The sequence below is a fragment of the Pipistrellus kuhlii genome, unplaced genomic scaffold (assembly GCF_014108245.1).
Source record: "Pipistrellus kuhlii isolate mPipKuh1 unplaced genomic scaffold, mPipKuh1.p scaffold_m20_p_9, whole genome shotgun sequence".
NCBI lineage: Eukaryota > Metazoa > Chordata > Mammalia > Chiroptera > Vespertilionidae > Pipistrellus > Pipistrellus kuhlii.
The window spans coordinates 28,361,150-28,374,091 of record NW_023425595.1 but is presented as its reverse complement, the minus strand read 5'-3'; the positions used below and the strand labels follow the sequence as shown (position 1 = coordinate 28,374,091).

Genomic DNA, 12,942 nt, shown 5'->3' with positions numbered 1-12,942 from the left:
CCGAGCAAGATGGGAAGGTACAGAGAGCCAAAGAGCGAACTAGCTATCAAGTCAGCAAGGCAGGAGACAAGCTGTGGGCTCGGCCCATCTAAAGAGAGGCTGCTGCCACAGTCTGCACGGATGGGAGACTGTGGGCCCAGAGTGAACTCAGAGACATATGTTATCTGTCACAATATTTTGTCCAGAAATTCTTATCTTCCCTCAGAAGATTCTAACCCCATTAGGCTGTGTCAACCTTGAGTTGTTGTTTTTTTTGTTTGTTTTTAAGAGAATTCCCCATTTTTCAATGAGGATACAAAAACAAAATTTGTTAACACAAATGAAATACATGAACTCTTTATTATCTAAAATTATCAAATGTCTATATTTAGCATTAATCTCATTATTAATACATATGTAAGTCACACGTTACATAAAACATTAGATATATTGCTCTTTTTCTACTTTAATTATTTAAGCAACAGCCTTGAGCTTCTATTAATTGTTGTACATGGGAACATCAATTCTGAGAAGTGGTCTAAAGGTCACACAGCCATCCTGGGAGGAGGTGGGGTGTCTGCTTCTAGAGTGAAGAAGGCATTGGCCCCAGAGGTCCTCCTGGGGACCTAGCAGCCTGGTAGAATTACTCTGAAACCCAAGGATGTTCAGTGAAACTTTTGTAAGAGTAAGCACTTCTGGTCCCTAGGATGTTATTCTTTACCACTACTCCCCATACCAGGCATTTTACATGTGTTCTCTCATTTAATCACCAAACCACATCTAAGAGATAGCCAATGTCTCCAATTCATAGTTGGAGAGACTGAGGCTCCACAAAATTGTCACCCATCAAAGATCATACAAACCAAGGGAAGAACTACCATTGAAACCCAAGTTTGTCTACCTCTAAAACCCAGCCCTTTTCACTATGCTAATTCAAGTGTAAAAAAAAAAAAAGGTAGCCCTAGCTGGTTTGGCTCAGTGGATACAGCATCAGCCTGAGGACTGGATGGTCCTGGGTTTGATTCTAGTCAAAGGCACATGCCTGGGTTTTGAGCTCAACCCCCAGTAGGGTGTGTGCAGGAGGCAGCCAATCAATGAATGATTCTCATCATTGATGTTTCTCTCTCCTTCTCCCTTCCTCTCTAAAATAAAAAATATATATATTTTAAAAGGTAATTTTATTTTAATCAAGTAAATACTTTATAAGTAAAATATTCCATAATAATAATCCAACTCTAATAATGACATGGAAACGGCTCTGGACCTGGGAATCCAGGAGAAACTGAAATCCAGCCCCAGCTATGTTTAAAGTTTTAAGAAATATGATCTTTGAAAAAAGGCAAGTGAAGCAGAGTTTTTCTGCCTGGAGAAAATAAATGTGGGGGCAGTTTCATTCTACAGACCAGTGGTTCTCACTGTTACAAATCTGAATCATATGAGGCACCTTTAAATATCTTGATGTCCAGTCCACATCCCATAGCAATTAAATCAGAGTTTTAAGTGATAGGATCCAGGCATCAGTATTTTTTAAAATTCTCCGAATGATGGCAATATACAACCAAGTTTGAGCCTGATAGTTCTGTCCCCTATACCTGGCAGCTAAGAAAAGCAGGCTCACCCAATTTTAAAGAGGCTCCAAAATGTTAGAGGTTCTGAATGCAGCTGGGATGTATTTTCCTTCTGACAGAGAAAAGCAAAGGCCAGATGCCCTGATACCTACCCTGTTTCCCCGAAAATAAGACAGTGTCTTATATTAATTTTTTCTCCCAAAGTTGCGCTAGGTCTTATTTTCAGGGATGTCTTATCTTTTCATGTGCTAGGTCTTATTTTTGGAGGATGTCTTATTTTCGGAGAAACACGGTAGTTTACCCTGATGGTTGGCAGAGAGTTGGCAGACATTTTGCCTTCAACTAAAGAACCGATGAGCAAGCTTAGGGTACAGCCTGGGGCACTACAAGACTGCTACCGGATCCCAAAGAGTGTGCTGAGCCCAGGACATAGTGAGGCAGCAAGGGAGGGAGGTCCATACTTTATACATAAACAGCAGAGCCAAGGCAACTTGGGCACCAGGGAGTTGGGGTGAAGAGAAATGCCAAAGGGGTATCAGAAAGCCAGCATTGTGTCAGCTCAGCCCACCAAGGAGGGACACATACACCCCAGATATATAAGCCTGAGCTCAGCTAAGCAGCCAACCCTGTGGGATTAAGGAGCCTTTCATTCTACAGCTCTTGTCCAAGGCTCCATGAAACTTTGCAGCTGGGCGCAAGCTCTGACTCCATCAGAGTGGCATCCTCTAAAGCAGCCTGGTGGTCCTTTGCCAGGTCTCACATGCAAACCCAAAGCTGGACAGACCTGGTTTTCACTGCTCATCTCCCTTATCATAGAGAAGGTAACACTGAGGCCCAGAGAGAGGGAGGAACTTAGCTAAACACCACAGAACCCTTGTAAAACACAGGTGGTATCTTGAACCACTGAGCAGTCCCTGGTTACCTCCATAGCTACAAATAAGACATTCTACCTCCCTATGCCTCTCTCAGCACTATACCAGGAGAAAAATCAGTCTGTTGTATCCTCTGGCCATCTTCACTAACCATTCCTTTCCTCCCAAGAGCAGCTCCAGAGTACTGGGGCTAAGACCCCCACCACACAAGTCCCTGAAGCCTTCCTCTTGCCCAAAGCTCAGAGCAGCACAACCTTTGAGAAATACATTGCTCCCACTCCCCAGAAGCCCAGTCCCTGCTAGAAAGACAGCTTTTGATCCTGAGTGATTGCTGCCCCTGCCTCTGGCTGCCAGCAGGCTTACCTATGGCCCTTGCTGCCCTGTGATTAGATCAACACCTGGGAGAGAAGTCAGAAGAGCGACAGGTGAGCCCACCACAGGTCCCAGAGGATGGTGCTTACCAAGCGCCCAGGAACACCCCCCCTGCACGCTGCAGCCAGCTGGGCTGCAGGGCCTAAGCCTCGGGGAGCTGGGCACTGGGAGGGGTAGCCTGGATCCTCTCCTCCTTTCTCTGAGGGATCCTCAGCCAGGGTTGCATTTCTCCAGCTCACCTGAGATGCTGCTGCAAGAAAGGGCTTGGATGACTCCTCCTGTTCCTGTTTATCTCGAAGGCACTGCAGCAGTTTTTCCCAAACTGAACAGCAAGAGGGAGACCTCAAAGAGGCGACTCTCTTCCTAGCTGCAGCTCCTTCCTAATCCTCTGGGTGCCTTGGAATAGAAGCTCAGAAGGAAGAAAGGAGATTTTCAACTTTCAGGAACTAGCTCTGTCGCTCTCTGCTCGGCTCAGGAGGCCATCACTCTCAGCCTTTTAGGACTCGATCCAAAAATCCTTCAGCCCTCCATGTTCCCCAAAATGACAGTGCTCATGTATGGCTGGAACCTGCCCGGATCCGGCAGCTCATTTAAATAGAGCTCATCACAACAACAGTGTTGGTGGAGAAGTGAGTAGCTGCAGGGCCCTGGGGACCCCCTGTTTATACGTAGGAAGAATGATGCAATCTGGGTATCAAAATAGCAATCCAGAATGGAATAACAGGCTCATGCAGCAGCGGTGCCTGCACAGCCAGAGCTCAAGTTGACACACTCTGTCAGCCCCACACTGCTGCAGCACGCAGATGCCAGGCACACACTCTCACCGCATCATTTTTAAAATCAGCAGGAGCCCGAGATAGCCCTCTATGCCCCCAGCACTGAAGGAGGGTGTGTGGGGGGGCCTTCGACAGACATTAAAATCTGTCTCCTACACACTCACCTGCTCCTGCCACTTCACCTGAAGTCCTTATCCTGTGACGTCACAGTCAGTTGCCATAGTGACCAATTGTCCGTCACAAGTGGAGGATTAGGACTTCAGATGGAGCAGACACACATTTTATGATGCACTAAGGTCCTGGGGTGTTGCGGGGGCGGGGGGAGGGGGAGGAAGTCCCCAGGCAGCTAACTCCACCCCGAAGGGAGATACAGTCATACAGGAGCAGGGAGAAAAAAAGCGAAAAGGAAAAACAGGACTGAACTAAAGCAAAAATATTAGAATGGGGCAAGACTTACACGTACAAGATAATTGCAAATGTAGAGTGTCCTGGAAAATTTCAAAAGCACAGGGAGGGGGTGGCACAGAATGAGTTTGGAAGTTAGCAGGACAGTAAGCACCTGAAAGGCTCCAAATGCTAAGAAAAGGAGCTTGGCCTTTGTCCTGAAAGCAAAGGCAGCCCAAAAAGGTTCTGGAGAGAGAAAGATTTGGCTTGATGATTATTTTTGATGGACTGGAGACAGGGTGGTCAGGGAGGAGGCCTGGGTAGTTGAGCATTAATGGGACCCCAAACAAGGTAGAAATGGAAAGAAAGGGACAGAAGAGTCATCTCAAAGAGAATGATAGAATAGAACCAAAAAGGAATATTAGAGGGAGTGGTGGTGTGTGGAGAAAAAGAAGTCAAATGGATGGGCCGTCACAAGCAGAGACAGGTAACAGGAGGATGAAGAGGGGCAGTTGTCAAATCCCATTTTACCTGTGCTCTCCTTTCTCTGGCACCCATAGCCTCTTAAGATCCGGCCTCATCCTGCCTTGCTGGATCAGCGATTCACAAATCCAGAGGGTTTGTTAGAAATTCCAAAATCAACCAAATCCAAAACTCTTAGGTATAGGTGTGGAATCTATATTTTCACCGATTTTCACAAATAATTCTTAAGCATCTAGACCAGCTCTGGTTCAAGTACCTACGTAATATGGAACCCAATGGCCTGGACAACTGGAGTAGCCTCCTAGCAAGTCTTTGTGCATCTAGTCTTGTCTCCTCCAATCACTCTTCTGAGACAGAATGACTTTTTAAAAATAAAGACTGGATTATATTCCACTGACCAAAAACCTTCAATGGTTCCCCACTGTCTACAGAATAGCTCAAATTGGTTGAGGCCCATCACAATGTGACCCTAAACTTACTTTTGAGTTCCCATTTCTCTTTTAAGCAATCCTATATTCTTGCCAAAATTAACTCTTTCCTGTTCCTCCTGATCTCTCCTTCACTTTCCCCCTCCTAACACTTCCCCTACCTGTAATTCACAGCCATATATTTTTGGGCTCTGCCTAGATCCTACACAGCTATTTCCTACTTGATGTCACCCACAGGTTCAAATCCCACCTAATTTCCCAGAGCTTAAAACAGGGGTCAGAGAACTACAGCTCACCTGTTTTTGTAAATAAAGTTTTATTGGAACACAGTTATACCCATTCCTTCCATATTGTTTATGGTGGTTTTTGTGTTGCCATGGCAAAGCTAAGTAGTTGTGACATGATCTATATGACCATGCAAAGCCAAAAATACTGCCAAGCCCCCTTAACAAAAAAGTTTGCTGAGCCAAAACCAGTTTGGCTCAATGGATAGAGCGTCTGCTTGGGGACTGAAAGGACCAGGGTTCGATTCTGGTCAAGGGCATGTACCTTGGTTGCGGGCACATCCCCAGTAGGGGGTGTGCAAGAGGCAGCTAATCAATGACTCTCTCTCATCAATGTTTCTAACTCTGGATCTCTCTCCCTTCCTCTCTGTACAAAATCAGTAAAAATATTAAAAAAAAAAAAAAAAAAAAAAAAGTTTGCTGAGCCGAAACCGGTTTGGCTCAGTGGATAGAGTGTTGGCCTCAGAGTGAAAGGTCCCGGGTTCAATTTGATCAAGGACATATACCTTGGTTGTGGGCACATCCTCAGTAGGGGGTGTGCAAGAGGCAGCTGGTCGATGTTTCTCTCTCATCGATGTTTCTAACTCTCTATCCCTCTCTCTTCCTCTCTGTAGAAAATCAATAAAATTAAAAAAAAAAAAAAAAAAGTTCGCTGACCCATGGCCTAAAGCAACAATCATTTAAATTGTTCTAGCCTTACACTTTGGGGTTCAGCTCTGGTAATGGGGATCCTGCTTATTCTCAAGTCAACCCATATCCCTATGTGCTCTGTTCTGATAACGGAGTCACATTTGAGCTGGACCTTCAGTTTGGGGTAGGGTGTTACTAATAAGGAAAGGGCATTTCAGGAAGCAGGAACATCATAAACAGAGGATTCAGATGTCAAAATGTGAGGACTCTTGGGGAAATATTAGTAAAGCTAGGTTATAAAGAAGAGTGGCAGGAGATGAGGGTCTAAAATTAGTTCGGGGTCAGACTGAAAGAGTCTGGATGCTAAGTTCCTGTTCTCAACTGCAAGCAATTGGGATTCTTTAAATAACAAAAATGCAGGCCCAGAATAAAAGAGAGTGATCATCAGGGTTGAAGCTAGAGGAGTTGGAAGAATCACCCACAGAGGCAACAGGTAATGTAAGATCAGGCAGATGGATCCAGGACTGTGTGGCAGGGCCAGGCAGAAGATCTGAGTCAGAATCTGAGCATGAAGACCAGATCACAGGCTGAGATTGAATATGAAGGGTCCACAACTTTCAGAGCCCATGCTCCTAGGAACCACCCAACTGTGAAACAAGCTTTCTGTGCCAGATAAAAAACCCATGGTGGAATGCAGAAAGTACAAGTAGGATGAGTCTGAGCTCATCTCATCTGACAGAGTGGCACCTCTATCTCTTTTCACTTCCAATCTTAAGAGTCAATCCAGGGACTTATGCACTGACATACTCCATGCAAATCCATTGTCCCCATTTTCACCTGGGCCTGGACAGAGAGACAGTAGGGGAACCAAGGGCAGCAGAGTTCTTTTGTAGGTCTCAGTTCCTACTGGCTCTCAAGCCCAGGCAAGCCCTGGACTGGCAGGCAAGAGAGCTGTTTGTTGTTGTTGTTTTCTGGTTCTATATGTGATATTAAGCAGAATTCTAGCCCTTTGTTCACCCCTGATGCCCCATTTATGCAGTGAGGAGTTGAGATAAGCTCCAAGGGTTTTTCCTGATTTCCATCCTCCACAGCATCAACTGTGACTGATCCTCCTTGAATAAGAGAGTTCCAGCCAATAAAGAACTCCTCCAAATCCTGTCCTTCAATCGCAGCTACCATGAACTCCTTCCACTAGCAAATCTGTTCTAGCTATAACTTCCCTCAACACACAGCCTTCCTCCTTCCTATTACCAGAGGAATTGCTCTCCCAGTAACAGGTATTTTCTGAGGTGCACAGTGCCAGTCCAGTGCCCAAGAGAGCCAATTACATGAGGAAACTGTTCTTGAACTAAAAAGCCAACCTGCTGATAGGGTTCCAGAACTCCAGCTTCTGGGCCAGCTGCACACCCAGCTCAGCCCAGCTCAGCAACTTGACCTCCACCAGGGAGGCCTGGGTTACTACCCACCACAGACCCCACAATGGTTGGACACTATTAAGCACCTGAAACAAGCAAATAGCAGTCAGCCTGCCAAGCTCCTGTAACTGAGACCTCAACCCCAACCCCCACCTCCTCTCTCTCTCCAGGCCACTGGAGCCCCTCCAGCTGAGCTGCTCATTAAGAAAAGCCTCATTTCCCACTCTGACTCTGAGGTTGTAGCATCTTGCATCAGTTTCTTCTCTTTGGATCTTCCCAAAGCCCCAGTGCCTGCCCACTGAGAGAGAGATTGCTCCCCCTTTCAGCAATTGCAATTTACAACAGACATGCTCTCACCTGTCACTAGCTTCAGGAAGCACAAAACTATGGTGGTTATTTGATGTTATTGTGTGTGTGTGTGTGTGTGTGTGTGTGTGTGTGTGTGTGTGTGTTTTGTTGATTTAAGAGAAGAAGGGGGAGAAAGAGAGAAAGAAACATTAATGATGAGAAAGAATCATTGATCGGCTGCCTTCTGCATGCCCCACACTGGGGATCAAGCCCACAACCCGGGCATGTGCCCTGACCGGGAATTGAACTGTGACCTCCTGATTCAGCCTTTCTGCACAGAGCCTGTAGCTCGAGTCATCCCCTTGCATGGATAAGCATGCTACTGCCTTTGTTCTGGTCCCCATCACTAGCTTTGGAATACCTGGCCCAGCTGGTCTCCTCAGAGCCCTGAGACCTGATGCAGAGCCATTTCCTTGGAGGTACTGGGGAGAATCTCAGCTAGGCCATGTGCATTCATTAAAGATTTGCACCTGATGACTCAGGCTGCAGAGTTGGTTCTTTCCTCAAGGATTTTCCATGGAGTCTCCCATCAGTTCAGGGATTCCAGTAAGCATGGAATCTCCCCAAGCAAAGTACTACAGTATAGAACACAAGCTTTGAGGATAAGTGAACTTGAATTTGAGCTGATCTGATAATCTGCTACCTTCTCCCATATTTTACATTTGAAAATCCCAGATTGGCAGAAATAATATAAACCTTTTAGCCAATCTGTGCTCCTTCTCAGCTGGATCAAGTGGCCGTACTAAGAGTTCTTTCCAAAGAACCAGACTCCCAAAGCATGGCTTCCCAAATTATGGACCAGAAATCTAAATTCAGATATTGGGTATCTCACTAAACTTACCTGAGATAGGTGGCCGATCTTTTTATGGGACAGTTCATTTGGGTGCCATTCTTTTAGTCCTTTAGAAACATTCCGTAAGCAACTGATATCCACCAGTCCTGGTGCCTGACGAACCTTTCAGAGGTACTGTTCCCTTGCCTGAAACCATCTTCTCTTCACATCCCTGCCACACTGGATGATTATCATCTATTTAGGTATCTATCCTTCAATAAAGCATGAGTTCCTTGAAGGCAAGGATCCTGTCTTTTCATATCTGTACCCTAAATGTCATAGAGCTCAGTACACAAAAGTCAATAAATAACTGTGAAGGAGATAGACAGACAAACCAACAAATACCACACATCATCATAGAGTCCTAAAACCTCCAAGCAATAGAAGATTATTCCACTCTTCACCCATAAATGTAAATACAGAAGGTAACAATTGCCTAGTCAGACCATACAAACACATATAAGATGCAATACATTCAAGAAATTGCCTCTCTGGTTCCAAAACAATCATATTTGCATCTAACAGATATTTTTCCACTTCAGTTTCACAAGTTCTAAATAATAGTATTTTTCCCCCACATTTCTTGGTCTCTTACTATATGCATATTGGTTCTTATTAAAAATCATAGGTGAGCTCAAAGACCTAAACATAATACCTAAAACCATCAAACTCTTAGAATAAAACAGAGTAAAAGCTAATGACAATGGATTTGGCCACGACTTCCTGGATATAACACCAAAATTACAGGTAACAAAAGAAAAAATAGGGTAAGTTGGACTTCATCAAAATAAAAAACTTTTATGAATCAAATAACACTATCAACAGAAAAAAGCATTCCAAAACAACAACCTCATTTTAAAATTGGCAAAAGTAAAACTATACCATTAAACAATAAGTCCCATAACTCCATGCCCTAGCCTTTGGCAACCACCATTCTACTTTCTGTCTCTATGAAGTTGACTACTCTAGGTACCTTGTATAAGAAGAATCATAGAGCATTTTTTTTTTTTTTTTTGGTGATTGGCTTATTTCATTTAACAAAATGTACTCAAGATTCATTCCTGTTGCAGTACGTGTCAGAGTTCCCTTCCTTATTAAGGCTGAATAATATTCCATTGTATGTACATAACACATTTTTTAATCCATTCACCCATTGAATTACTTCCACCTATTGGCTATAGCAAATAATGCTATGAACATGAGTATACACATATCTCTTTGAATCCCCACTTTTAATTCTTTTGGGTATATATCCAAAAGTGGAGTTTCTGGATCATATGGTAATTCTACTTTTAAATATTTTTAGGAAATACTATAGTGTTTTCCACAGAGACTTCACCATTTTATATTCCCACCAACAGTATATAATTTCTCCACATCCTGACCAACACTTACTATTTTCTGTTCTTTTTTTAATAATAGCTAATGGATATGAAGTGGTATTGCATTGTGGTTTGGACTTGTATTTCCCTAAGATTAGTGATATTAAGAATCTTTTCAAAATCTATTTTCTCATCTGGATAAATGTTTATATATGGTCTTTGCCATTTTTAATTGGGTTGTTTGTATTTTTATTGTTGAGATACAGGGGTTCTTTATATATTCTGGATATTAACCCAACATTGCTGGAACTTTTAAGATATATTTAAGATTCATCATATTTATAAATTTAATTTATTGGATTTCTAAGAATTCTTTAAGTAATTAGGAATGCTTATTAGTTAGACAATTGCATTACTTAAAAAGAAAATACATTAAATTTATAAAAACAAATACTAAGTTTGTAAATATGTTCAAATATTAATGAAAGGCCCTTAAAGGCAATGTTAAAACTAGCCATTTATAAATAGAATAATATTTGTAAACTAAAAATCAAAAGTTTAAGGAAAAACAGTTTAAATTATGGGTTTAAAAATTAGATATTAATATAAAAATTCAAAGTAGACCATATCTTCTCTGTGCTTCAAACTCTCAACAGAGACTCAGAGAGGTTAGGTAGCCTGCCCAAGAGTTGAGAGGGCTCAAAATTCAGATCTAAAGACAAATGTGAAAATATACTGCCCCAAAGAGAGCCTAGACTTGTGCTACAAATCACATTGATAATAAAAAATGTTTCTAAACACTGTCAACTTATTTGATTTTCTCATCCTATTAAGGTTATTCAACAAATACTCGTTGCACCTCTATTCGCTGCCCAGTGAACACTGAAATGAAGACCTGATTCCTGTCTCCAAGGACTTGCAGTTCTCACAGAGACTGTTTCCTAGGAAACCTGAAATTCAGAAGCAAGACACAAGCTCCTCCTCCCTGCAGGGCAGCAGCTTAGGTGGTGAATGGTTCACTAGTCAGTGTGTCTGCTCAAAATCCGTTCCTGACCAATCCTAGGAACCCAGCCCATTTCCGCTGCCTCAGAAGTTTAGTGAGCCAGGACCCTCCTTTCTATCTGAGGAATCAATCAACCCCTGCATCAAAACCTTCCCTGGTTTTTTAGTCTGCCACCAATTTAAGGAAATCCACATGAAAAGTCCCAGTTTACAAAGCAGATATATTAGGTATCAAGAGAATTTGCTTTGTCTCAGAGATTCCCCAAAGAGTTGCTTTCAGCAATGACTGTCCCTTGGGCACTTAAATCCTGATTCTTTTTCTACACCTGAAATTCAGTTCCTATGAAACAGGAGAGACCTGTTATACAGAAGGAGGTGAACCTGTCCTGTTTTTGTACTTACCCTCTGGGACAGTCCCATGAGCCTGGGCAACCTGCCCTAGCTCCTGGATCAAGCCCTGGAAGCAGTCCTTACAGATCAAATGCTGGCAGGGAAGAAGCCAGGCACCCACATATTGCAGGTCCTGTTGGCACAACAAGCAACTCAGTACCACAGCCTCCATCTGTCCACTGCTGGGTTTCTGGTCAACTAGTGGAAGCCCCATAAAGCTCAAGCCCACATCCAGGCCCATGCCTGTGGCCGGGACTGGGGCTTTTCCATTCATATCCTCAGGCGTGAAGCAGCGTGTAGAGTGAGCGAGCTCCACTCCCTGTAAGTGAAGCACAAAGCAGAGTGATTTGCCCTGGCCTAGTAGCTCAGGTGGTTGTGGGTTTGATCCCTGGTCAGGGCATAGGCAAGAATCAAAAAATTAAGGCATAAATAAGTGGAACAAAAATTTGATATTTCTCTTTCCCTCCTACTCTTCCTCCCTCTCTCCCTCCCTCTCTCACACTCACTAAAAATCAACTTTTTTAAAAAGCAGAATGATTTCTTTCTTTTGGAAGGGGGATATTCCTGGACAGGCCAGAGAAGACTCAGAGATCAAGGCCTCAGAAGTCCAGGCCATATTCCTTCCCAGAACTGGAATTCATGCCCTACATCATGGCACAGCCTCAACCTCTCACTCGGGCCCAAAGGCAGAACCTTGCATCTCTGCTGTGGAAAACAAAGCTAGGTTGTGTGTTTCTTACAGGGTTTGTTTGCTTTCAAAAGTGTCCCAGATTTACCTCTGCCTCTTTATTAGTGGACAAGCTTAATCCAAGATTTCATTTGGGGGAAGAAAAGAAAAAAAGGAAATTTATTAAATGCCAAATTTATGCCAGGTGTTTTATATACTGTATCTCAATCCTCACAGCTACCTTGGAGATAGGGTTATATAAAATCATGAGGGACAGGCTGAGGAAACTGAGGCTCAGAGAGGTTGAGTAACTGCACAAAGAGAGATGGTAAATAACAGAGTCCAAATTCAAATTCAAACCCATCAGTCATTCCAGATTCCAGTCTTTAACTACTGACATGTTATTCAAGCTGAGGTCCACACACATATTTTCATGAGTTCTCTCCTATAATTTTTTTAAATTAGTGTTTCATTCTGATAAGTGTTTTTTAAAGTATAAATATTCTGAATCATCTACATATCCATGACAAGATTTTAGGGGCAGCGTTAAGAGTTTAGGATCTAGTTCACACCAAGTACTACTTAATCTCAGGCTAGTGAAAAGAGAAAGGGGAATTTACTTGATATATAAGGATGCACTCTTGCCACATGAAGTATAAATGACCCTGGGAACACAATGATGAATGTTTCAAAGGAGGTGAGGAAATTGGGCCCTCATCATTGTGGAGGTGGGGATGGGAGGGTGAGTTTGCCAAACTTAGCCCAAAAGGAAGCACCACATTTAAGTTATAGTGGCAATCCAGTTTTATAATTGTACTAGTGGCCCAGTGCATGAAATTCGTGCATGGGACGGGGGTGGGAGGGTGCCTCAGCCCAGTCTGCACCCTCTCCAATCAGGGATCCCTTGGGCTATGTCCGACTGCCAGTTTAAGCCCAATCTTGGACATTCCTCTCACAATCTGTGACTGCTGACTCCTAATTGCCTGTCTGCCTGCCTGATCACCCCTGCCTCTGTCAGCCTGCCTGATTGCCTCTAACCTCTCTGCCTGCCTGCCTGCCTGCCTGCTTGATCGCCCCTAACTGCCTATTTCTGCCTGCCTGGTCACCCCTAACGGCCTCTGCCTCAGCCCCTACCACTATGGCTTTGTCTGGAAGGAAGTCAGATGTCTGGAATATGACCTGCAGACCTA

At 43.5% G+C, this 12,942-nt stretch overlaps 1 protein-coding gene across 2 annotated transcripts in view; it reads right to left on the bottom strand.

Moving 5' to 3' along the window:
• Positions 1 to 11,436, bottom strand: part of TRIM66 (tripartite motif containing 66) — a 47,278-nt gene extending 35,842 nt beyond the window's left edge. The window contains exon 1 of one of the 2 annotated variants that reach the window (XM_036427230.2): positions 11,098 to 11,436. In XM_036427230.2, coding sequence (XP_036283123.1) covers positions 11,098 to 11,359 — 262 coding nt within the window. In that variant the 5' untranslated portion in view covers positions 11,360 to 11,436. Of the gene's footprint in view, positions 1 to 3,030; positions 3,844 to 11,097 lie in introns of those variants that run through there. The other variant, XM_036427232.2, reaches the window with a different exon arrangement.
• Positions 11,437 to 12,942: the final 1,506 nt, after the last annotated feature.